We start from the raw sequence: 24,524 nt of genomic DNA on the forward strand, positions 1-24,524 counted from the left end.
ACTGTACTACATCTCAGAGGTACATAATGTACTTTATACTGTACTACATCTCAGAGGTACATAATGTACTTTATACTGTACTACATCTCAGAGGTACATAATGTACTTTATACTGTACTACATCTCAGAGGTACATAATGTACTTTTGACTGTACTACATCTCAGAGGTACATAATGTACTTTTGACTGTACTACTTGAGACTGGAAGACAAAATGAAATGATTTGTGATTCTTTAATTATTCACTAATTCTCATGATCATAAATGTTCTTACAGAGTAAACGACTGCACACAAGAAACAACAAAAAACGTCACAATAAAAATACTGAATAAAACATCTTGCTGTACAAAGTTCTATAAAAGCAGTTCTTCATGAGGTCACTGCTGCAGTGCGTTGAGCAAGGCACCTCCGAATCCTGCCCGGCAACCGAGGCGTGAGCGTCAACCTTCAACGGATCCACTTAATGCTAAAATGTGAAGATTTAAAGCCGGTTAAATGTCCTTTAATCAAACATTAAATTAAAAAAAGAAAGCACACTTTTAAATTAAAACTACATTTCCCATCAGCCCCGTCACATCCTGTTCTCCCTGAACCAACACAGGTGGAAGGTTTTAAATATTTGCAGATGACGTAGTGATGAAATAAGAGTGAGTTTGACCAGATTTTTACATGACCTTGTGAGGACCAGATGTCCCCTTAAGTACTGTTACTGTACTATTTGAAAAGATGACTGAAGGACCATGTGAGGACCAGATGTCCCCTTAAGTACTGTTACTGTACTATTTGAAAAGATGACTGAAGGACCATGTACCCGCTCCTCATGAACAGTTAGAGGCAGGTTAAGGCTACGCCGGCTTCTTGAAGGTATAGATGGTTCAGGTGAGCTTAAAGAGACAGGTGAGGGTAAAAGTTAAAAACAAAGGTCTTAATGCTCAGGTGAATGTAGTTATTAATGTATATTAATAGTAACGTCACTATTAATTAAACTAATGCTAACAAGATGTAGCTGCTCAGGTGTGAAAATCCATCCGAACATGTTAACTCCTACTCAGATATCGACATCCTTTCATTTACAACAGGTAATAAATAATCAGGTAATGTACAGGTGTGTGTGAGTGGAAGAGGTCGTTGTCCATGTGGTGGGGGGAGGGGTGTTTCCTCAGATTAGAGTTGGTTCAGTCCAGGCTGCTTCAAAAATACAGATTCTTCAGGGACAGTCCACTGGAGCTGTGAGAGAGAGGAGGGGGGGGGACAACACAAACAATAAACAAAAGAACAATAACAACCTGCAAATCAGCATTATTATAGAAGGAAAACATTGTTTTATTAAGTGTATATAGTCCTTTTATGCTATAACAAAACAAAAAGGATCCGTATTCTTACTACATTCACATGAATTTACTCACAGATTTCCGTTTTCGCCTCCTCGTCCTCTCCTCCGTCACCGCTCCTCCTCGTCTCCTTCCCTTCCTCCACAGGCTCCTCCCCCCTCAGCTTCTCCACCCGCTGAGCCTCCTCCCTCTCCTTCTCCTGCAGTAAAGAACGCAGGAAGGCAGCGCTCACCACCTCCTCCCCCTCCCCCACCAGGAAGGCGTTTTTGAAGCGGCTGTACAACATGGCCGCCTTGTCCATGATGGCCTGGTTAGCTCGGTAGTAGCGTAGCTTCCTGAGCGTGGAGACGAGCTCGCTGTGTCTCTGGACGTGTTTACACGTCACGTAGACCATGCTGAGCTGGTCCAACGCCAGCAGACACTTCCTGATGTCCTGAAACACAAAGAGAGACGTTCTCTAGTCTCTGATCTCTGATATTTTACTTTATTTATTCCCTTTACTCTTATTGCCATCATTGTATATTTTTGTCAGTTAAGATGTAGAAGTCACACGAACATGCGTTTATATGAAAACTAAAGCGAGTGAACTTGAGTCTTACGGGGTTGTCGGTCTTCAGAGAGATCCGGATGTCTCCGTGGATCCGGTGCAGCGTGGAGTCCGTCAGTGTCATGGTGGAACTCTTCTTCTTCTTCTCTCCGCCCGACGAGCCGCTCTGCGTTGTGCCGTCTTCTTCTTCTTCTTCTGCGCTCCTCGTCTCCTCACCCGCTCTGGACTCATCTTCTCCCTCCGTCGTCGCCGTTTTCTCGCTTTTCTTCTTCTGCGTTTTCGCCTCGTCTTCTGTGCACTTCTGCTCCGACTCCGCGCCCTTCGTTGGTTCTTCTTCTTCTGTGGTTTTGCTGCTCTTCTTCTCCCTCTTCTGTTCGCTCAGTTTTCCCACCTCGCTTTCCTTCTTCTTCTCTTGTGATTTCGCAGGCGCTTTCAGCTCCTCTTCCTTCTTCTTTTTCATCGTCTCGTTTTCCTTTTTACCTTTTTTCTCTACCTCCGTTACGTTCTTGTCTTTCCTGTCGTCCGTCGACTTTCTGTCCTCAGATCTCTTCTCTCTCTTTCCTAAACTCTTCTTCTTATCTTCTAACTTTTCCTCTCTGCTTGTCGTCTTCTCTTCTTTCTTCTTCTTCTCTTCTACCGACGGTGCTGCTGCCATCACCGCTCCTCCCATGATGGTCTTCACCTGGACCTTCGTTCCTCCTCCAGACGTCGCCTTCACGATCTTCCCGATGATTTTCCTCTCGTCCTTCTTCTCCTCGTCCTTCTTCTCCTCGTCCTTCTTCGTCTTGTCCTCAGTCTTCTCCTTTTCTTTCGTCTTCACGTCATCCGTAACTTTCGTCGCGCCGGGCTTCTTGTCCGGCTCCTCCTTCTTCTTCTTCTCTTCTTTTTCAGCACCTCCTTTCTGTTTCACCTCCGTTGTTTCTTTCTTGCCGACGGACTTCCTGCTGATCAAACTCTTCTTCTCTGGCACCGTGTGACTCCTCCTCTTTTTAACCTCCAGGTTCTTCTTCGCTGCTTCTTTCCTGTTGACAATAAAACATGTAAAACCTCCTTTCACGCTTTAATAAAAACATGATGAGTGTGTTTGTTTCTTACTGGGAGCTCCTCTTCGTCGTCCTCTTCGCTCCTCTCCCGGCCTTCAGCAGACCTCTCAGAGACTTCAGCAGACTTTCCCTCTTGGCAGCCAGGCGGCGCTGTCGCTGCTCAAACACAGATCATATCAATGTTTGGATTATTGCACAAACAGCAGGTATTCTACATGAATGCTTCCGAACACAGGAAGCAGAAAGTACCGTTTGTCTTTGTCTGAATCTGGAGGCAGAGAGGATTTTAAAGTTTCATATCTTTGGGACTTTAGATGTTTTCTTTATTCCGACATCGTTTACGTCTGTTTCATGAACCTCATTGATCATGAAAAATGTTTTTCAGTTGATGATGTGAGACATTGATGGAGCTCTAGTCTGCAGATTATTCACGTTTTACTTGATAAAATAGTTTACGTTTCTTTTATAAGTTCTGTTTATTGAATAAACCTTTCTGTTGTTCTCAGAAACCAGAATAAAGACTGAAAAACATCTTCACCTCCTCGTCCACAGCGCCGCCTCCCTTCTCCTCTTCTTCCTTTCCTTCATCTCCTGCATCCTTCTTCTCTTCCTCTGCTCTCCTCGTCTTCGTCCCTTTGCTGCCTCCACTTTTCTCCTCCTTCTTCATCACCTCTTCTTCCTCCTTCATCTCTCTCCTCGTCCTCTTCTCCTCCTTCTTTCCTTCGCTGCTACCTCGCGCCGTCTTCCCCTCGTCCTCCTTCTCTGCTCTCCTCGTCTTCATCACTCTTCCCTCTGATGTCTTCCTCTCTTCTTTCTTTTCCTCACCTTCTTCCGGCTTCGTCTTCTTCTCTTCCTCCCCTCTCCTCGTCCTCGTCCCTTTGCTGCCTCCACTTTTCTCCTCCTCCGTCTTCTTCATCACCTCTTCCTCCTGCACCTCCTTCTCTTTGCTCTCAGTTTTCAGCTCTTCCTTTTCTCTCGTTCTTTTTCTTCCCTCGCTCTCCGACCTCGTCTCTCTCCTCGTCCTATCCTCCTTTCCTTTGCTGCCACCTTGTTCCGTCTTCCCCTCGTCCTCCTTCTCTGCTCTCCTCGTCTTCATCACCCTTCCCTCTGATGTTTTCCTCTCTTCTTTCTTTCCCTCCACACCTTCATCCGGCATTGTCTTCTTCGGTTTCTCCTCCTCTTCCTTTCCTTTCCTGTTGTCCTGATTCGTTTCCTTCTCTTCCCTCTTCCTCTTGACTCCTTGGCTCTCTGATGACTTCTCCTCTTCCTCCTTCTCTTTTGTCTTTGCTCCTCTTCCTCCCTCCACACCTTCGTCCTGCGTCTGTTTCTCCTCCTCTTTTGCTCCTTTCCTGTCCGACCTCGTCTCTCTCCTCTCCTCCTTCTTTCCTTCGCTGCCACCTTGTTCCGTCTTCGCCTCGTCCTCCTTCTCTGCCCTCCTCGTCTTCATCACTCTTCCCTCTGATGTCTTCCTCTCTTCTTTCTTTCCCTCCTCACCTTCATCCTGCTTCTCCTCTTTCTTTCCTTCACCGTCGTCCTGATTTGTTTCCTTCTCTTCGTCCTTCTCGTCCCTCTTCCTCTTGACTCCTTGGCTCTCTGATGACTCCTCTTCCTCCTTCTTTACCTCCTTCTCTTCCTCCTCGTCTCTCCGTCCTCCCTCGTTCTTCGACATTTGTGTCGGGGCAGACTTCGGCTTCTTACTCACTGAAAAACAAACACCGGAGAGATTTAACTCTCTCGATAGAATTGATCCTGAAGATGATTGATTAACAGTGTGTGTGTTACTGTGTGTCTATAGGTGTGTGTGTGTGTGTCTATGTCTATAGGTGTGTGTGTGTGTGTCTATGTCTATAGGTGTGTGTGTGTGTGTCTATGTCTATAGGTGTGTGTGTGTGTGCGTGTCTATGTCTATAGGTGTGTGTGTGTGTGCGTGTCTATGTCTATAGGTGTGTGTGTGTGTGTGTCTATGTCTATAGGTGTGTGTGTGTGTGTCTATGTCTATAGGTGTGTGTGTGTGTGTCTATGTCTATAGGTGTGTGTGTGTGTGTCTATGTCTATAGGTGTGTGTGTGTGTGTCTATGTCTATAGGTGTGTGTGTGTGTGTCTATGTCTATAGGTGTGTGTGTGTGTGTCTATGTCTATAGGTGTGTGTGTGTGTGCGTGTCTATGTCTATAGGTGTGTGTGTGTGTGTGTGTCTATGTCTATAGGTGTGTGTGTGTGTGTCTATGTCTATAGGTGTGTGTGTGTGTGCGTGTCTATGTCTATAGGTGTGTGTGTGTGTGTGTGTCTATGTCTATAGGTGTGTGTGTGTGTGTCTATGTCTATAGGTGTGTGTGTGTGTGTCTATGTCTATAGGTGTGTGTGTGTGTGTCTATGTCTATAGGTGTGTGTGTGTGTGTCTATGTCTATAGGTGTGTGTGTGTGTGTATGTCTATAGGTGTGTGTGTGTGTGTGTCTATGTCTATAGGTGTGTGTGTGTGTGTGTCTATGTCTATAGGTGTGTGTGTGTGTGTCTATGTCTATAGGTGTGTGTGTGTGTGTCTATGTCTATAGGTGTGTGTGTGTGTGTCTATGTCTATAGGTGTGTGTGTGTGTGTCTATGTCTATAGGTGTGTGTGTGTGTGTGTGTCTATGTCTATAGGTGTGTGTGTGTGTGTCTATGTCTATAGGTGTGTGTGTGTGTGTCTATGTCTATAGGTGTGTGTGTGTGTGTGTCTATGTCTATAGGTGTGTGTGTGTGTGTCTATGTCTATAGGTGTGTGTGTGTGTGTCTATGTCTATAGGTGTGTGTGTGTGTGTCTATGTCTATAGGTGTGTGTGTGTGTGCGTGTCTATGTCTATAGGTGTGTGTGTGTGTGTGTTACTGTGTGTGTCTATAGGTGTGTGTTACTGTGTGTGTTACTGTGTGTGTCTATGTCTATAGGTGTGTGTGTGTGTGTGTGTTACTGTGTGTCTATAGGTGTGTGTTACTGTGTGTGTCTATATCTATAGGTGTGTGTTACTGTGTGTGTGTCTATGTCTATAGGTGTGTGTGTGTGTGTGTTACTGTGTATGTTTATGTCTATAGGTGTGTGTTACTGTGTGTGTGTCTATGTCTATAGGTGTGTGTCTATATCTATAGGTGTGTGTTACTGTGTGTGTGTCTATGTCTATAGGTGTGTGTTACTGTGTGTGTGTCTATGTCTATAGGTGTGTGTTACTGTGTGTGTGTCTATGTCTATAGGTGTGTGTCTATGTCTATAGGTGTGTGTTACTGTGTGTGTCTATAGGTGTGTGTGTGTCTATGTATATAGGTGTGTGTGTGTGTATGTCTATGTCTATAGGTGTGTGTGTGTGTGTGTTATCTACCTGGAGAGGTCACAGCAGGTGTCGTCTCCTTTTGCTGCTCGGCATCAACCTGAAAGAACACAGAAAACATGAAAACGGTCGGTCAGAGAACTCGTTAGTTCACATTTTATTCTGAGCCTCGTTTGAATCTCGACCTCCTTCACACAGTTTTTTTACTCATAAGTATCCAAACAGATAAAACAATGAAAGTCTCTCTCACCTCCTTCTCTTCCTCACTCCTCCCTCCAGCAGCTGATCTTCTGCTCCTCCTCGTGGTGACACAAGTCTCGTCTGAAGTCGGTTTGGAGTCGGTCGTTTTCTGCGGAGCAGATCTCAGCGAAGCTCTCGTTGGAGTTTTAGCCACAGCAGCTGTTTCCTGTTTACTCGTGACTCGGGTTCTACCGGCAGCCGGTTTACCGGGACAGGGTTTATCAGAAGAAGTCGGTTTAGCAGGTGTAGTTTTAGGGGCAGAAGTCGGTTTAGCAGGTGTAGTTTTAGGGGCAGAAGTCGGTTTAGCAGGTGTAGTTCTAGATGGGGTTTGCGTGTTGGTCTGTGCTGGTATCTGAGGACACAACAGAACAGAAAAAGGTTAATTAAACACAAAGAAAATCGGTTTATTAATTATAAAACAAAACACAAAAAAGAAACATAAAACAAACGTAAACAATGCCATAAACGTGACAGCTCAGCGTCACAGCATCAGAGGAGGACTCACTCTGAGTTTACTCCCGACTCCCGGCGTGTTCTGGATCTCCCACATGCCCTCTGAGAAGCCTTTGCCGCGGACGCCGCTGCCGTACTTCATCTTGTTACCGACGAAGGGAACAACGTTCTCCACGAGGACCGAACCTCTGCAGGGGGAGGGGGGGGGGGGGGGAGAAGGGAAGTTAAATAAGCAACATGGCGGTGTCACCAACGGGGTGGGGGTGGGGGTGGGGGGGGGACTGTGTGTACGTACATCTGATGGGTCCCGAAGAAGTAGACCGGGACTCGCTTCTTGGTTCCAGTGTCAGACTTACAGATCTGAACAAACAGAGACGTTATTATAGATATTATATATTATTATTATTATTATTATTATTATTATATGTTAACTGTCACAGTGTGTGTGTGTGTGAGAGACAGAGACAGACAGACAGACAGACAGTGTGTGTGTGTGTGTGTGTGTGTGTGTGTCTCACCCTAGCAGGCCAGTAAGGGAACCCCTTCATCTTGGCGAACACCAGGTCTCCCTGCTTGTTCTGCTCCATCTCTGCTGCTTCAGATCTCAGAGAAACAACCTGAAGGAGAACAGAGACTTCATGTAGACTTTACATTAAATACTTTAACTCATGAAGTAAAGTACAACAGCCTCGACTTCATATTTAAAGTAACTGTTCTCTAAACTCAGTACTCTCCTTTAAACAGCGTGTTCACTGTTTACAAATACGAGGCGTGCTAGCGCTAATGCTAACTTTAAGCTAGCTAGTCGTCAAAACAAACCCTCCGGAGGTCTGCGTTCTTCTTCTTCTCTTTTTTAAAATGTTTTAACGGGACAGCGGGATTCGTACTTACCGAAAAAGAAACGTACCGAAGTGGATCCGCGAGATAAACGCGTCGGTCTAACGGAAAGGCTTCTTGTTACTAAGCTACGAGCTGCCCACTCTCCGCCGCCATGTTGATGCGATCAGCGCGCGTCACGTGACGTGAGGTGCGGCGCTTTTCCCGCCTGCCGTTGGGACTGTACCATTAACGCGGGGGGGGGGGGGGGTTCAGAACGCAAAAAATACTAAAATGAATTACATTTAGCGCCCTATCCGATTATATATGTAAATAAGTACATTTATTTAAGTACTCTGCTTTTTAAAATTACTTCATTGAAATGTTTCTTTTTAATAATCGTCCAGACAGTTGTTACTTCACATTGTTTTACTTTTTATTCAAGTTAAACTGAGGGCTTGAGAAGGTGGAAATATGAACGGGACAGCACTTTGCTGCAACATGTCACGTTACCATGAAAACGACAATAACTATGATGTATAACGGTGTGTATTTATTGTATACTTTGTACTCCCTGATGTGAACGTCTTCAGGCTCTTTCCTCACTAGATGAGAGGTAACTTCAGATCATCTATTTACTCGTTTTTGTCAAAACAGCTTCAATGACAAAATCAAATATTTTTGATTTTGTCATTGACAAAACTATGATGTAGTGATAATTAAAGCAAGTTGCACAAATGTATACAAAAAAAAACACTTTTTTTAATGTAAATACAAATACATTTTTCCACAAACTTACCCAGCAGACTAAGAGGTACTTTTGGTACAAATACCCCCAAAAAAATACTACTCTCCTCTGGATTTGAAGAGTTTTCATTTGACAATTTGTGAATGTTTTCCAAACACAAGCAGCTGTACATAAATAAAGAAAAACAACATTGTAATTTAAATTATGACTTTATGTTATGGACACATTTGTCTTTTTTCCGATGCCCTACCGCTTCAGTTACGACTTTATTTTAGTGTCATTCGTTCTGATATCTGGAGCATCAACAGTCAGTGAGGATGAAGATCTTCTGGGACATTCGCTCTTCATCACTTCACATATTTATGTTTGTGAGGAAACATAAATATGTCCCAACATTCCCGTGTTTCTCGTCCACAGTAGGAACGTTATGAGGCACGTAATCCGACAAACAGCCGAGATGTTGATCCACTCCTTTTTTAATCGCTACCGCTATCGCTGTCTTCCTCCTCTTCCTCTTCCTCCACGTCTTCCTTCTTCTCCGTCTCCTCTACGAGTCCCGAGAAGAAGTCGTTTTCCCCGTGGGCTTTCTTGGACAGGGACTTCATGCGTCCGTCCTTCTTCTTCCTCTTGCGGTACTCGTTGACGGTGGTGCCGGGCAAACTGGAAATGTCCCAGAACTTGATGAGCTGGTCGTGGGCGCTGCTGGCCAGGAAGCGGGTGTCCCAGGACTTGGCGAGCTCCTCGATGGGTTCGCCGACGTGCTGCCCGATGCAGCCGAGGACCCGGTTGGGAAAGAGGTTGACGGCTCTGATGGAAGGACACATTACAACATGTTAGTAACTTGTAATTTAGACCACCGAAAGATCATTAGGGACCACTTTACAGCATCTTAGACATCAAAACATCAGCTTGGACCAATAGACCAGTGTGGTCTAGACCACTTCGATCCATTTAAAGACCAGGTTAGACCATCGGAAGACCAGTTTGGACCATTTTAGAGCATTTAGAAACCAGAGTAGAATACCAAAACATCCGCCTGGACCATTCAAATACCAGCTTGATCCACCTAAAGACCAGCTCAGACCATCAGAAGACCATTTTGGACCATTAAAGGATCCTCTTAGACCCTCGTCAAACCAGCTTGGACAACAAAACCACCAACGTGGACTCTTAGTAGACCCCCATGGATGAAGTCAGACTACTCACCGGATGTACCCGTCCATGGAGGCGGTGCACACGATGCTGTCGGTGATGGGGGCGATGCACTCCACCGACTCGGCCTTGATGGCGAAGCGGTCGCTGGTGGCCCCGAAGCCGTTCCAGTTGAAGATGTAGATGGTCCCCTCGCTGGAGCCGCAGACCACCTTCTTGCCCCGCTTCATCAGCGCCACCGAGGTCAGGTCGCCGCTCTGGCACTCCGACAGCAGCTCGAACCGCCGCCTCTTGATGTTGAAGACGCCCATGGTGCCGTCGCCGCTGTGGGAGGTTTCAGCAGATCAAATCAGAGACCCCCGGTTAACCCTCCGAACCATAAAACCCGAAAGAATGTTTTCGTTAAACAGTCGCCAAAACTACACCGTTCATCACAGCCAGAAGCTGAAAACACGTCATTATTGTTATACGACTGTCCTTGAACACATCATGTGAGACGAACGTTTCGGTCACAAAAAGCATCCGAATCTAAGCTTGAAACTGTGATATTTCATCAGAAACATCTGATAAATTGACGGCGTTGGTTGGATTTGATCCGCCGCGGTCGTGAGGTGAGAACCACCTGGTAGTGAGGAGGATCCTCTTGGCCTGGTCCACGGCGATGTCACTGATGTAATCCTCGTGCTGTTTCAGATCCATGATGTCCGTCCCCTTCCTCATATCCCACACCTTCACAAAGACAACAACAAATCAACAAAAAGTTACATTTTGGGGATAAAACGTTTGCTAAAAACACCGCAAGTCAGTTTGAATCATGACTCATTGACTGTATTTAAAGACCCGCTGAGACAAACACAATACTACTAGAGAGTATTTTATACAGTTAAACACCAAGACGAGCTGAGACCATCAAGAGACCACGACAGACCATCTTCTATCAATAAGAAACCAGGCATGAACATGTCTGATTGGAAGCACAAAAAACATAATTTCAACTCATCTCATTATATTTTATCTCATAATTATGAAATTTTATCTCATAATAATTCTGTTTTCATCTTATTTGTGTTCTTTTACTGGCAGTAATGGGCTTCCATAGCTATGAGACTGGACCATTAAGACCAGTCAAAGGTTTCGGACCTTCAGGGTTCCCCCGTCGTCTCCGGTCGCCAGGATGTTCTCGTCCACCAGCAGCAGACTGTTGATGGGGGCCCCGTGGGCCCCCCGGATCCTCGTCACCAGCTGTCCCCGCTCCGCGTCCAGCATGTGGACGGCCTTGTCCCTGGAGACGCTGTAGAGCTTCAGCCCGTCCTCGGAGAAGCGCACCTGGCGGCAGGACTTCATGTGGTGCCCGGAGGACCACAGCTCCCGGTTCTCGCCCTCCGTGCACGAGTACGAGTAGGCGTAGATGTCCCCGTCCACGTCCCCGCACACCAGGATGTCCCGGCTCGGGTGGAGGGCCACCGTGTTGGCGATCGCCTCCAGCCGGATGTCCTCCGGGGTGTCTCGGATCTTCGGCTCGGGCGGCTCGTCCTCGTCCTCATCCTCATCAGGATCCGGGTCTGGGTCCTGGTCTGCAGGCTCCGAGTCTGAGGTGTCTGGGTCTCTGGTGGTCTTTGTTTCTTCTGTTTTGTCCGTTTCTGGAGGGTCTGTCTCTGTTGATTCGGGTTCAACGTGTTCTGCGGGCGCCGCCATGTTGTTTTGCTTTTCTTTCTTCTTCTACGCTGAATTAAATGGTAGCGTCACCAGTGAAAGCAGATCACACTGCCCTCTACGGCACGTTACAATACTGCAATTATAATGTCGCAATAAAACACTGGCAATTAATACATTAATAAATACTGTACAACTCTTTGTTTTAAAAACACATATATATTGAAGATATTTTAGAAATATTATTGTAATGTTTTTTTTAATTATTTTTTTTGGCTTTTACTGTTCTTTTTTAAATCTTTTTTTTATCATACTGTGTTTATTGTCAACACCAAGGCACACTCCTTATACTGTACTTGTCAATAAACCTGTTTCTGATTGTATTGTACAAAAAAACTCACTCTTTAATGACTGAATTGACAATTTACATTGTTACCAATCTTTATTATTATTATCATCATCATCGTTATTACCATTATGTCAGCTTTATTGTTATACAATAGCAGGACTGCACAATGAAATGCAGCTGTAGCCCCCTTTATGCACACATAGAACATGTAAAATAATTTTAAACTGATGAGTGCTCATAATATAAATACTTGTGTACTTGATGCCTTACATTTCCAAATATATCAACCAATAATCTTATTTAATTTGATTTTTATTTCTTATTTTATTTGTAAATTTAGAGTTTTTATATAAAAGATAATTCCACAAAATATTTTATATTTGAGGTTTTTTAAATCCATACGTATTTTTATAATTAAGCTCATAATTACCTAAAATAAATACATAAATATGTGACGTGGTGAAATGGGCGGTCGCCATTGGCCGGTCATCCAGCCAATCGGGAGTGAATGCGGATATGACGAACAGACGCTAAAGATGGCGTCAGATTCAAACGGTTTCTGGACTAATGTCGCTGTAAGTGTTTCTAACAGTTCACTACGAGCTGTTTTAGGCTTTTCTTATTAATGTTATGAATAAGATGTGTAGTGTAGACTTCCTCCTACTTAATTATAATTATAATAAAATGTGAGTTTAGAATATTAACCGTTAAACGGGTCTTTGTTTGTGTTGTGTGAGCCATGGAAACGTAACTCCATTCACTAAATGATAGAATTTAAGATTAAATTGTTGACAAACAAGCTTATAGAGAAGTTATAAACATAGTTATAACGTTTCTTGAAACGCCACGGCCTCCTTTTTAGTTCGGCTTATAGTAGATCCACCAAAACGTTTAAATGTTTAAATTAGCACTTTAAATGTGAAATCTCAGCTGTTTGTTGTTGACAGAAACATTTAATACAACTTAAAATTATGAGAAAATCCGCCATCTTTGGTATTTTTCACTGATGCCGAATTGTAAAGTAGATCCGGTTGATTTGTAAACCGTCTCACTTCTTGTTGTAAACGTTACGTAACTCTGGTGATGTTATGGTGAATATGTAATAGATAGATTAGTGAACGGAGGTCGGTTTTCACGGGTTGAGCGCGTCTATTGGCACCAAAACATCAGCTAAGCAACCGGCCTCAGAGAGTATGTTGTCTGTCCGTGATGATGGAGCTGAAACACGCCCTCAGGGTTGTTAAAGTCATCCCGGCGGAGGAGCGATGCAGACGGAACCAGCGGAGCGGAGGAGACGACAGACCGACCGGAGAAGAGCCGGGGAGAGCGGGCAGAGAGCCGCGGAGAGAGCCGGGGAGAGGGGGGACGATGGAGCGGAGAGAGCCGGGGAGAGCGGGCAGAGAGCCGCGGAGAGGGGGGACGATGGAGCGGAGAGAGCCGGGGAGAGCGGGCAGAGAGCCGCGGAGAGGGGGGACGATGGAGCGGAGCCTCGGGGGATCCAGCAGAGAGCCAGGGTCACCTCCTCCAGGAGCTCCGAGGAGGAGATAGAGAAGTACACAGTGACTTTACTAGTACTACAATTATTACTATTACTACAATTATTACACACACATGTCTCTGTCTGTCTGCCTCTCTCTCTCTCTCTCTCTCTCTCTTGTCTGTCTCTCTCTCTGTCTCTTGTCTCTCTCTGTCTCTCTCTCTGTCTCTTGTCTCTCTTTGTCTCTCTCTCTCTCTCTCTCCCAGGTTAAAAGACGTCATCACCACCATGCAACAGAAGGAGAAGCAGACAGGAGAGACAGGAAGTAGAGAGGAAGATGAGGAGAGAGAGAAGAAGGGACGAAGGAGGGACAGAAGAGACGGAGGAGGAGATCGGAGGGGGGAGAGGGAGGGGAGGAGCAGGAGGGCGGCGTCAGAAGGAGGCGACCGGTCGGGGAGGCTGAGGAGGAGAGTCCATCAGCTGGAGAAAGACAGACTGGAGCTGACGACCAGCCACAACCAGGAGGTGAGAGAACACATATATATATATATATATATATATATATATACCGCTGAGATGTAGTACCTCTGATATGTACCTCTGAGATGTAGTACAGTATAAAGTACACTCTGTACCTCTGAGATGTAGTACAGTACCTGTCTCTCCTCAGGTGACCCGGCTCCAGACCCAGCTGACCCGCCTCAGGTCCTCGGTGGAGCGAGGAGAAGCTCAGCGGGTGGAGCTTCAGTACCAGCTGACTCTGAGCCAGAGAGACTCCACCCGGGCCTCCGAGCTCACAGGTACGTAGAATCAAACGCACCCTCTGAGACCCGTGAGGGACAGATGCAGAGTAAGATGTGTGTGTGTTTGTGTGTTTATAGAGCGGGCAGCAGAGCTCCAGCAGGAAGTCCAGGAGCTGCAGAAAGCTCTGGACATCACCCGGCAGGCCCGGGACGAGGACCAGCATGCATTGCAGCAGGAAGTGGAGGAGCGTGACGGACTGATTCACAGCCTCAGCTCAGAAAACCAGCGACTGCACCTACTGCTGCAGGTCACACACACACACACACACACACACACACACACACACACACACACACACACACACACACACACACACACACACACACACACTTTGTTTATTATGACAAAGGGGCGTTTATGGGCTACAGCGGAGTGTCGTTTGACCACAAGGTTGGAGGTTCGATTCCCGGCTCCTCCCGTCCTTCACAGCAGCTCCTCATACTGAGGATGAGTTCCATGCAGAGGGAACGTTAAGTTGAGTTTCTAACAGAAGTAACAAGATGAGAACTCAAGGCTTCTAAACATCATTTCACAAAGAAAAGAAGTGTTGACACGACGACTACGTCCACTTCTCACAGACAGACTGTTGCATGATGTCATCAGTGTCTTGCTCTAGTAAACCTCAGAGTGAAGAAGTCTGTGATTATAGTTCAAACATCAGTTTAGAGGAAAACCTCCTTCTGAGACGGAGCAGAGTCTAAAAGGACTGCGTTGGCCGGGAATCGAACCCGGGTCAACTGCTTGGAAGGCAGCTATGCTAACCACTATACCACCAACGCTCACATCTGCACATCTGGATCTCTGTGATTGATTTTCTCTCTCTCTCTCTCTCTCTCTCTCTCTCTCTCTCTCTCTCTCTCTCTCTCTCTCTCTCTCTCTCTCTCTCTCTCTCTCTCTCTCTCTCTTCCTGCCTCTATCTCTCTCTGTCTCTTACTAAACTAAGTACAGTGAATAAAGTTGTATTGAAGGAGTTTGTTTGTCCTCCAGGACCAAGAGGAGGCTCTGGAGGAGTCACAGAGGAGGATGGTGGAGGTGCAGAAGGAGAGAGACGAGGAGGCCGAGGCCAACAGACGACGAGCAGGAGAACTGAAGTACCTGACGGAGAGAGAGGAGAGGAGCAGGAGAGAGAAGGAGGTGAGGAGAGGAGAGGAGGGGAGAGAGAAGGAGAAGAGGGGAGAGAGAAGGAGGTAAAGAGAGGAGAGGAAATGAGGACACAGAGGTGAATAAATCCAGCTGTGTGTTTTTCTCTGTTTCTGTCTCCAGGTGTTGGATCAAAGGGTGAAGTCTCTGGAGGTGAGCGTGGAGGCGGAGCGAGCAGCTCACCTGGAGTCTAAGTTCAACTCTGAGATCGTCCAGGTAAGACACACACACACACACACACACACACACACACACATACATACACATACATACACACACACATACATACACACACACATACATACACACACATACACACACACACACACACACACATACACACACACACACACACACACACATACATACACACACACACACATACACACATATACACACACACATATACACACACACATACATACACACACACACACACACACATACATACACACACATACATACACACACACACACACACACACACACACACACACACACATACATACACACTCACACACACACATACATACACACACACACACACACACACACACAGACGGACAATCGTGTTGTTTGAGTCTTAACATGAAAATTATTTGTTACCTTTCTCTGCGTGTCATGTGACATGTGTCATGTGACCCAGCAGCTAAGGGGGCGGGACCTGGAGGCGGCTCTGGCAGCGCAGCGGTCCGTCCAGCAGGAGGCGCAGCGCGGCCTGGAGCTCCTCAGGGCTCAGCTGAGGGAGGAGGAGAGGAGGCTGGGTCTGGAGAGAGAGAGGAGAGGAGACACCGAGAGGGAGAGGGAGAGGTGAGACGCCTTCACTGACGTAGGAAACAACAAACACATGAATACAACATTCACAGTGGGATCTGTCAACAATCGCCAAAAATACACCTGTGTGTGCGTGTGCGTGTGTGCGTGTGTGCGTGTGTGTGTGTGTGTGTGTGTTCAGGCTCCAGAAGGAGTACGAGCAGTGCAAGTCCGACCTGAGCGTTGCCTTGCAGACGGAGAGGACAATGACCTCTGACCTCACAGAGAGGCTGGAGGAGGAGAAGAGACGGCACGCCAACACACACACACTGCTGGAGCAGGTGACACACACACACACACACACACACACACAGTGGGAGTGTTTTTTTTTTATTTTTGTGGTTAAATTTCTTCTTCTGTGTTCAGGAAACTCAGAGACGGGGGGACGCAGAGGAATGCTTGAAACACCTGAGAGACACACTGCAACTACACAACACCACAGGTACACACACACAGACACATACACACACACACACACACCTGTAGCCATCTCATGAGGTAACTCATGTGTGTGTGTGTGCAGGCACTAGTCCTCCTGCAAAGGATGATGGGATACGTAGTCCCTCTGCTGTGCTGCAGCTGCTGAAGACGACGCTCCGTACCGAGCGGCTCAGACTGGAGACCAGGGACCAACAGGTCCAGGATCTGCTGCTGGCAGCAGAGCGGCTGCACGAGGAAAACCAGACTCTACAACGGCTGACCTCAGATCAGAGCCGACAGGTGGAGGTAAACGTCTGATCCCAGAGCAGGAGGAGGAGGAGGAGGAGGAGGAGGAGGAGGAGGTTTTTATGAGACTCTTTGTCTGTCTGTCCTCTCCAGCAGTCTCAGCAGGCCTCCATCACTCTGGAGGAGGAGGTGACACGCCTCCGCCACGAGGGATCTGATTGGTCCACGCTGAGCAGAGGTCTGAAGGCCGAGCTGGAGAGAGAGAAGGAGGAGAGGGAGATAGAGAGGGAGAAAGAGAAGGAGGAGAGGGAGAAAGAGAAGGAGGAGAGGAGGTCAGAGGTCCAGAAGATAACTGACCACTACCAGAAAGAGTCAAAGGTGAAGATATACACATATTAAACTGTCTCTCTCTCCCTGTCTGTCCCTCTTGTCCTCTCAGTGTGTTGTTGTTCTCAGATCAGTGTAACATCATTATGTCGTTGGAACATTTAATTAAACTGTGTGATACTGAGAAAACCTATTAAACGACCTCTGACTGTCTGTGTGTGTGTGTGTGTGTGTGTGTGTGTGTGTGTGTGTGTGTGTGTCTCAGGCCCGTCTGTCCTTCCTCTACCTCGTCTACCAGCGCCTCCTGGCCGGCTGCGTCCTCCTGAATCAACCCCAGAGCATCCTGGGAGATTTCACCTGGAAGGAGCTGTGTGACGTCATCACGGAGCAGGTGGACCAGCTGACCTCTGACCTCCGCAGGGCCGACGACAAGGTGAGACACGCAGTCATCGTCCAGGTATGTTCCTCAATAAACACTCAGTGAGTAGAGCGTGTGGTGTCCTTTGACCACGAGGTCGGCGGTTCGATTCCCGGCTCCTCCCGTCCTTCACAGCAGCTCCTCATACTGAGGATGAGTTCCATGCAGAGGGAACGTTAAGTTGAGTTTCTAACAGAAGTAACAAGATGAGAACTCAAGGCTTCTAAACATCATTTCACAAAGAAAAGAAGTGTTGACACGACGACTACGTCCACTTCTCACAGACAGACTGTTGCATGATGTCATCAGTGTCTTGCTCTAGTAAACCTCAGAGTGAAGAAGTCTGTGATTATAGTTCAAACATCAGTTTAGAGGAAAACCTCCTTCTGAGACGGAGCAGAGTCTAAAAGGACTGCGTTGGCCGGGAATCGAACCCGGGTCAACTGCTTGGAAGGCAGCTATGCTAACCACTATACCACCAACGCTCACGTCTGCACATCTGGATCTCTGTGATTCAGTTCCTCTCTGTTCCACTCCTTCTCTCTCTCTCTCTCTCTCTCTCTGTCTATCTGTCTCTCTCCCCCTCTCTTTTGCCCCCTCCCTGTCTCCCTCTCTTCCTCCCTTCCTCTCTCTCTCTGGCAACATCCACACTACTACTCCGTCCACAAGACGTTTGAGCATCGTTTTCAACGTCCAGTCTCTGTCTCTGTCTCTCTCCCCTCTTTTTCTCTCCCTCCCTTTCTCTCTCTCTCTGCCCTCTCTTTCTTCCTCTTTCTCTCTCTGTCTCTCAAGGAAGGACACGTCGTGACTGCTAACAACTAATCAAGCAGTGGACGCGGGTGTCTACGTCACAGTTTTCAAACTCCTCCATCCTCGGTGCTCTAAAGCTCCGGCGTAGTGTGGACGCTCAGTGTAAATGTAGCAAAACAAACATTTTCAAATGGAAGCGTAGTCGTGTGGACGTGGCCTCAGTTGTTATGTTCCTCAATAAACACTCAGTGAGTAGAGCGTGTGGTGTCCTTTGACCACGAGGTTGGAGGTTCGATTCCCGGCTCCTCCCGTCCTTCACAGCAGCTCCTCATACTGAGGATGAGTTCCATGCAGAGGGAACGTTAAGTTGAGTTTCTAACAGAAGTAACAAGATGAGAACTCAAGGCTTCTAAACATCATTTCACAAAGAAAAGAAGTGTTGACACGACGACTACGTCCACTTCTCACATACAGACTGTTGCATGATGTCATCAGTGTCTTGCTCTAGTAAACCTCAGAGTGAAGAAGTCTGTGATTATAGTTCAAACATCAGTTTAGAGGGAAAACCTCCTTCTGAGACGGAGCAGAGTCTAAAAGGACTGCGTTGGCCGGGAATCGAACCCGGGTCAACTGCTTGGAAGGCAGCTATGCTAACCACTATACCACCAACGCTCACGTCTGCACATCTGGATCTCTGTGATTCGGTTCCTCTCTGTTCCACTCCTTCTCTCTCTCTCTCTCTCTCTCTCTGTTAAAATCTTCTCTATAAACTCAAACAGACACATTTCCTGGAAAGTTTTATATTTCAGACGTAGTTACAGCGCTGTGGGTCTTTATCTTTCACACATCATATTTACATTAATATTAACACTCACACATAATACTTTACTAGATTATGATCCATAAATGAGGTGAACACACGTCTCTCACTCGTTCCTCGTCTGTTCTCACTCGTAGCTCTGCTGGAGGCTGAAGTCTGTCCTACTGGAGAGCATTTACTGCTTTGTTCTTTTACAGTTAATGTGTGGACTTCACAATAGATGAGCAGAAGAAAATAAGCATAAATAAGGACAGGAAATCCTCCGTTTTGTGTTCATCGTTCTCCTCAAAATTGCTAACCGTGACTTTAGACGTAGGTCTGATAACTCCGCTCTCTAATCGCTCCACTAACAGCTGCTTCCTCCGTAATAAAGCAGACTTTAACTGAACAACAGCTGCTAGTAAAGACAACACGGTCAGCAGCACCTGTAATCAGTTCTCCATGTTAAATTAACCTGGTAGTCCATCGGTAATCAATGTTGTTGTTTGTGATTTTCCGGGAAAGGCTCATGTGATAGGGGCGTGACCAATCAGGGAAGGACACGCCGTGACTGCTAACAACTAATCAAGCAGTGGACGCGGGTGTCTACGTCATCGTTTTCAAACTCCTCCATCCTCGGTGCTCTAAAGCTCCGGCGTAGTGTGGACGCTCAGTGTAAATCTAGCAAAACAACCATTTTCAAATGGAAGCGTAGTCGTGTGGACGTGGCCTCAGTTGTTATGTTCCTCAATAAATACTCAGTCAGTAGAGTGTGTGGTGTCCTTTGACCACGAGGTTGGAGGTTCGATTCCCGGCTCCTCCCGTCCTTCACAGCAGCTCCTCATACTGAGGATGAGTTCCATGCAGAGGGAACGTTAAGTTGAGTTTCTAACAGAAGTAACAAGATGAGAACTCAAGGCTTCTAAACATCATTTCACAAAGAAAAGAAGTGTTGACACGACGACTACGTCCACTTCTCACAGACAGACTGTTGCATGATGTCATCAGTGTCTTGCTCTAGTAAACCTCAGAGTGAAGAAGTCTGTGATTATAGTTCAAACATCAGTTTAGAGGAAAACCTCCTTCTGAGACGGAGCAGAGTCTAAAAGGACTGCGTTGGCCGGGAATCGAACCCGGGTCAACTGCTTGGAAGGCAGCTATGCTAACCACTATACCACCAACGCTCACGTCTGCACATCTGGATCTCTGTGAATCATTCCCTCCCTCTCTCTCTCTCTCTCTCTGTAGATCGCCCAGCTGCAGAGTGTGTGTGACAAGAAGAGTGTGTGTGTGCGTGAGCTGCAGCGCAGTCATGAGTGTGTGTTGTCTCGTGTGGAGGAGAGCGTGAGGAGGAGGGAGGAGGCGTGGAGCAGCCGTCACACACACACTGTGAGCCTGCTGCAGGAGGAGCTGCAGGTAACACACACACACACACACTAACACACACACACACACACACACACACACACAGGTCCCTCAGCTGTTTCCATTCTTTCATAGATCTGATCTGCACTCAGTCTTCTGCTTTAGTGCTGAGTCAGCAGTGAAGATGAAGGAGGAAGACTCCGGTCGACTGTCCCTCTGGTCGTCTTCCTCATGAAGGGAGGAAAGAAAAGAGGAAACATTCTGTTGTTCAAGAGTAGAACAAGTTTAACAAAGTTAAATACAGCAACACTATTAGATCTCCTTCTTCTTCTACTCCTTCCTCTTAATTTTCTCCTTTCTCTTCTTCTTCTTCTTATTCTTCGTTGAATCAAACTGGTGAAAATGGGGAATTTTAAAACAACCAGTGGCTCCTCCCACCATCATGATGCCGCACTGGTTCTAAATTGGTTCTCTTTTCCCTCAGCTGTGTCGCTCTCGGTGCGACTCCCTCCGTGACCGCACCTCCTCCCTGGAGTTCCGCTGCTCCTCGCTGACCTCCGACCTCACGGCGTGCCGCGGTGAGTCGGCCTCCCTCCTGTCGGCGTGCGCCCTGCTGGCCGGCGCCCTGACTCACGCCCGCCGCCGCCTCCGGGCGCTCTGTGAGCAGAAGGCGCTGCTGCGCCGGCGGCTGGCGGAGAGGGAGGCGCTGGAGGAGGAGGTGAGGAGGCTGGCCGGAGCTCTGGGAGGGGAGGAAGATGAGGATGAAGAGGAGGGGGAGGAGAGGAAGAAGAGGAGGAAGACGATGGTGGCGGTGAGGCGGTGGAGGAGAAGCGTGTGCGCGGTGCTGGCTGTGAGGAGGTGGAGCGCTCTGACCCAACAGACGACGGTGTTGTTTAGGCTGGAGACGGGGGAGGGAGTCTGTGGAGGAGCCGCCACGGCAACAGAGTGGGGTCAAGGTGGGCGGAGCTCAGGTGGGCGGAGCTCAGGTGGGCGTCACTTCTCCTTCTTCTTCTTCTTCTTCTTCTTCTTCTTCTTCTGCTTCTGCAGAAAATAGTTTTCATAGCGGTTTTGTTTGTTTCAGTTAAAGATGATGATGGTGATGAAGGTGGTAAAGGGGCGTGTGCTCGCTGGCTCCGCTCTAGAGGACTCTCCTCCATCATTCTGTCCTCCATGGCCGACCTGCAGGGGGCGCTAGCACACACAGGTAACACGCACAACCACACGTACACACATATTATATATTCATAAATGCATGTGTGGTTGTACAGATGTTATATCTCTTCTGACTCCTCTAGGCTCCGCCCCTCCAGACGTGACGTCAGCAGCTCGCTCCGCTTTGTCCCGCCTCCTGGACCGCCTTCTCGACCAATCGGACGCGCCGTCTGGTCTGTCAGACGAGGACACGCTGAGCGGCCGGCTGAGACTCGGGCTGAGCAGACGGACGCCTCCACGGCCAAACATGAAGGTCTCACACACACACACACACACACACACTTCAGTGTGTAGCCTCTGACTATTTCATATTTTAGTATTTATTAATATATCTTACAGTGGACCTTAATGTTTCAGTCAGTGTGTTGATCCTCACCAGCTGACCTCTGACCTCCCATCAGACCCTGGTTTCCACCCTCCAGCAGCACTTCCTGCTCTTCAGCCAACGGCTGCACTCGGCCGAGGTGGAGAGGCGGAGCCTGAGGCTGGAGGTGGCCAATCTGAAGAGAGGACTGCGGAAGGAGAGAAAAGACACCTGCAGAACGGTGAGGCTCGTCACACACACCTGTACTGTCTGACGAACACACACTCCTGACTCTTTGCGTGTGTGTGTGCAGGTCCCAGTACAGCGGTTCCACAGTGTGTGTGTGGAGCTCCGTCAGGCGCTGAGCAGGGAACAGGAAGCCCAGTCGCTCATTCAGGAACAGAGCGAGCAGCTTCACACACTGCAGCTCAAAGTCAGCACACACACCGACCAGCAGGCGGACACACAGCGCACACTGAGCCACACCTCACAGGTTCTGTTTAAAATGCTTTATTTAAATCTACATTTACCTGTCACAGCAGGTGAATGGACCTCTTGTCCTCTTGTTGAAGTCCCTGACTGAAAGCCCACACTGTCACATGTTGTAGTATGACCCCAGGTAATATGCTAACTAACACCTCTCTCTCTCTAGTCTCTGTCGGAGGTGCGGCAGGAGGTGAGTCGGAAGGAGCGCTCGCTGAGGATTCTGGGTAAGCACCTGTCGGGGGTTCAGAGGGAGAGGAGGCAGCTGGAGGAGAGACTGCAGCGAGTCGAGGACGAGCTGAGGGACGCCGCCAGGTAACACACACCTGTCATACCTCACTCCTGTCGTACCTCACTCCCCTCACACCTGTCGTACCTCACACCTGTCGTACCTCACTCCCCTCACACCTGTCGTACCTCAATCCTGTCGTACCTCAATCCTGTCGTACCTCACTCCTGTCGTACCTCACACTTGTCGTACCTCACTCCTGTCTTACCTCACTCCTGTCGTACCTCACACCTGTCGTACCTCACACCTGTCGTACCTCACGCCCCTCACACCTGTCGTACCTCACACCTGTCGTACCTCACTCCCCTCACACCTGTCATACCTCAATCCTGTCGTACCTCAATCCTGTCGTACCTCACTCCTGTCGTACCTCACACCTGTCGTACCTCACTCCTGTCGTACCTCACTCCTGTCGTACCTCACACCTGTCGTACCTCACCCCTGTCGTACCTCACACCTGTCGTACCTCACTCCCCTCACCCCTGTCGTACTTCACTCCTGTCGTAATATCATGTGTTCTTTATTTTATTATATTTCTCTTCTTTAATAGACGTAAAGATTATCTGATCAGCAACATGAAGGCTGCAGAGACGAGTTACAAGGAGGTGAAGACACATGATGTATAAATGTGTGTGTGTGTGTGTGTGTGTGTGTGTGTGTGTGTGTGTGTAGATACATGTATGTATGTATAGAAAAACACACAACACACAGATTTCCACATCTGGTAACATGCTGTATGGTCTTCAGGTCAGAGAGAGTCTCGTCCAATCACGTCGCTCCCCGTCAGCTCCGCCCCGCCCCCTGCCGTTACCCAGGGAACACCTGGAGCTGAGTGGAACAGAGAGCATCATGGGAGCTCCTGAGGTGGCAGCGTGCCAGGTTTATAAACCAACATATTACTGCTTATCCTGCTGATTCTCATCCGTCCATACGTTCAATAATTAATTGATTAATTGATCCACTCTCCGTTCTTCCCTCCGTCTCTCTGCAGAGTCTCCTCTCCTCCGTCTCTCAGCTCTGTCTCACCTGCAGCTCCAGGATCGATTGGCTGGAGCAGGAAGTCTCCGCCTACCGAGGTCATGTGACCGCGCTGCGCGGCGAGCTGCAGGACGCCTGTCTCCGGGACAACCTCGCCTACGTCCCCGTGAGACTCGTTTATTTTATTTATTTTATTTATTTTATTTATTTTATTTATTTTATTTATTTTATTTATTTTATTTATTTTATTTATTTTATTTATTTTATTTATTTTATTTATTTTATTTGATTTGTCGTACAAGGCAAATAAAAAGCCTTGTAACTTGATATTATAAAATAGTAATAAAATAAATAATAATAAATAAACAAACCAATCATTTTCACTGTGTTTCAGGTGGCTGAGTTTCCTGAAACATATCCAGCCGCTGACGTTGAAGCCCCTCAACCTGATTTGTCGAAGGACCTGCCAGTCAGTTTAAGCCCCGCCCCCTCTCAGTTAAACCCCGCCCCGCAGCTTCCCCTCTCCAAACCCTTTAAGAGGAAAGCCGTGAGGAAGAGCAGAGGAGGACGAAGATAGATGGTGTGTGTGTGTGTGTCTGTCTCTGTCAGTGTGTGTGTGTGAGAGACTGTGTGTTAGTGTGTGTGTGTGTGTGTGTGTGTGTGTGTGTGTGTGTGTGCAGCTGGTTTCCTGTAAAATATTTACCTTGTAAACTTTGACCAAATGTGTGTTTTGTTTTTAAATAAAGAATAATGTCCACAATCTTCCTCTTGGTGTCTTCTGCTCCTTTAATAAAACGTCGACATGATTAACGGAACATATCATCCTTAATGACGACGACGACTCTTACTCTGAAGAAGAACAATAATCATAATAATAACACGAGTAAACGGCAGTATTAAATACTATTAAAGCTTTTTTTTTATTACAGCTTTACTCTCAGTGAGCGTGGCTCCAGTGGGGTTCCTAATAAACTGAACACTGAGTCAGAGCGTCTTCATGTGTGAGAGAGAAAAGTTTACAACCAGAAGAAGAAGAAACACGACAAACATTTTATTTAACTGCTGAATCGGC

The 24,524-nt window shown here is 47.3% G+C and overlaps 3 protein-coding genes and 4 non-coding genes across 8 annotated transcripts; 1 reads left to right on the forward strand and 6 right to left on the reverse strand.

The window, feature by feature from the left end:
* Positions 1–219: 219 nt before the first annotated feature.
* Positions 220–7,945, reverse strand: psip1b (PC4 and SFRS1 interacting protein 1b). Of its 2 annotated transcripts, none has more exons than XM_076085060.1 (11): positions 7,801–7,945; positions 7,428–7,526; positions 7,205–7,269; positions 6,962–7,097; positions 6,467–6,808; positions 6,268–6,316; positions 3,460–4,622; positions 2,974–3,077; positions 1,931–2,900; positions 1,407–1,764; positions 220–1,227 (listed from the first exon to the last, which is right to left on the reverse strand). In XM_076085060.1, exons 2-11 carry the CDS (start codon positions 7,494–7,496, stop codon positions 1,208–1,210), a joined length of 3,276 nt encoding a protein of 1,091 aa, XP_075941175.1. In that variant the 5' UTR covers positions 7,497–7,526; positions 7,801–7,945; the 3' UTR covers positions 220–1,207. The 2 variants fall into 2 exon arrangements, with proteins under 2 accessions (XP_075941175.1, XP_075941176.1); XM_076085061.1 differs by having other exon boundaries at positions 7,817–7,921.
* A 522-nt stretch (positions 7,946–8,467) lies between these two features.
* Positions 8,468–11,352, reverse strand: wdr55 (WD repeat domain 55). Its single transcript, XM_076085063.1, has 4 exons — positions 10,766–11,352; positions 10,248–10,354; positions 9,680–9,949; positions 8,468–9,280 (listed from the first exon to the last, which is right to left on the reverse strand). The coding sequence occupies exons 1-4, from the start codon at positions 11,318–11,320 to the stop codon at positions 8,950–8,952; spliced, it is 1,263 nt and encodes a 420-aa protein (XP_075941178.1). The 5' UTR covers positions 11,321–11,352; the 3' UTR covers positions 8,468–8,949.
* Positions 11,353–13,060: 1,708 nt separating this feature from the next.
* Positions 13,061–24,208, forward strand: ccdc171 (coiled-coil domain containing 171). The gene is made up of 23 exons (XM_076085053.1): positions 13,061–13,179; positions 13,371–13,629; positions 13,775–13,904; positions 13,986–14,155; positions 14,896–15,042; positions 15,172–15,264; positions 15,698–15,858; positions 16,004–16,142; positions 16,228–16,303; positions 16,385–16,587; positions 16,681–16,905; positions 17,120–17,311; positions 20,070–20,237; positions 20,671–21,172; positions 21,268–21,390; positions 21,482–21,651; positions 21,800–21,943; positions 22,016–22,195; positions 22,355–22,500; positions 23,025–23,079; positions 23,222–23,353; positions 23,466–23,618; positions 23,847–24,208. The coding sequence occupies exons 2-23, from the start codon at positions 13,393–13,395 to the stop codon at positions 24,027–24,029; spliced, it is 3,729 nt and encodes a 1,242-aa protein (XP_075941168.1). The 5' UTR covers positions 13,061–13,179; positions 13,371–13,392; the 3' UTR covers positions 24,030–24,208.
* Positions 14,616–14,687, reverse strand: trnag-ucc (transfer RNA glycine (anticodon UCC)). The gene has a single exon. It is a non-coding gene; the product is annotated as a tRNA-Gly (tRNA).
* Positions 17,686–17,757, reverse strand: trnag-ucc (transfer RNA glycine (anticodon UCC)). Its single transcript has one exon. It is a non-coding gene; the product is annotated as a tRNA-Gly (tRNA).
* On the reverse strand, positions 18,623–18,694 carry trnag-ucc (transfer RNA glycine (anticodon UCC)). The gene has a single exon. It is a non-coding gene; the product is annotated as a tRNA-Gly (tRNA).
* On the reverse strand, positions 19,934–20,005 carry trnag-ucc (transfer RNA glycine (anticodon UCC)). The gene has a single exon. It is a non-coding gene; the product is annotated as a tRNA-Gly (tRNA).
* Positions 24,209–24,524: the final 316 nt, after the last annotated feature.

The sequence above is a fragment of the Anarhichas minor genome, unplaced genomic scaffold (genome assembly GCF_050575085.1).
Source record: "Anarhichas minor isolate MPS153535 unplaced genomic scaffold, ASM5057508v1 ptg000137l, whole genome shotgun sequence".
Classification (NCBI taxonomy): Eukaryota; Metazoa; Chordata; class Actinopteri; order Perciformes; family Anarhichadidae; genus Anarhichas; species Anarhichas minor.

What these genes read in the sequence shown, in the direction of transcription:
- psip1b (XM_076085060.1), bottom strand. Translation starts at nt 7,496, where the DNA reads ATGGAGCAGAACAAGCAGGGAGACCTGGTGTTCGCCAAGATGAAGGGG. An exon ending in TTCTTCGGGACCCATCAGAT is followed by an intron (nt 7,098 to 7,204) that starts GTACGTACACAC and finishes CTCCCCCTGCAG; the next exon opens with AGGTTCGGTCCTCGTGGAGA. An exon ending in GAGTCGGGAGTAAACTCAGA is followed by an intron (nt 6,809 to 6,961) that starts GTGAGTCCTCCT and finishes TTGTGTCCTCAG; the next exon opens with ATACCAGCACAGACCAACAC.
- wdr55 (XM_076085063.1), bottom strand. Translation starts at nt 11,320, where the DNA reads ATGGCGGCGCCCGCAGAACACGTTGAACCCGAATCAACAGAGACAGAC. An exon ending in AGGATCCTCCTCACTACCAG is followed by an intron (nt 9,950 to 10,247) that starts GTGGTTCTCACC and finishes AACCTCCCACAG; the next exon opens with CGGCGACGGCACCATGGGCG. An exon ending in TCCATGGACGGGTACATCCG is followed by an intron (nt 9,281 to 9,679) that starts GTGAGTAGTCTG and finishes TCCTTCCATCAG; the next exon opens with AGCCGTCAACCTCTTTCCCA.
- ccdc171 (XM_076085053.1), top strand. Translation starts at nt 13,393, where the DNA reads ATGCAACAGAAGGAGAAGCAGACAGGAGAGACAGGAAGTAGAGAGGAA. An exon ending in GACTGCACCTACTGCTGCAG is followed by an intron (nt 14,156 to 14,895) that starts GTCACACACACA and finishes TTTGTCCTCCAG; the next exon opens with GACCAAGAGGAGGCTCTGGA. An exon ending in GGAGCAGGAGAGAGAAGGAG is followed by an intron (nt 15,043 to 15,171) that starts GTGAGGAGAGGA and finishes TTCTGTCTCCAG; the next exon opens with GTGTTGGATCAAAGGGTGAA.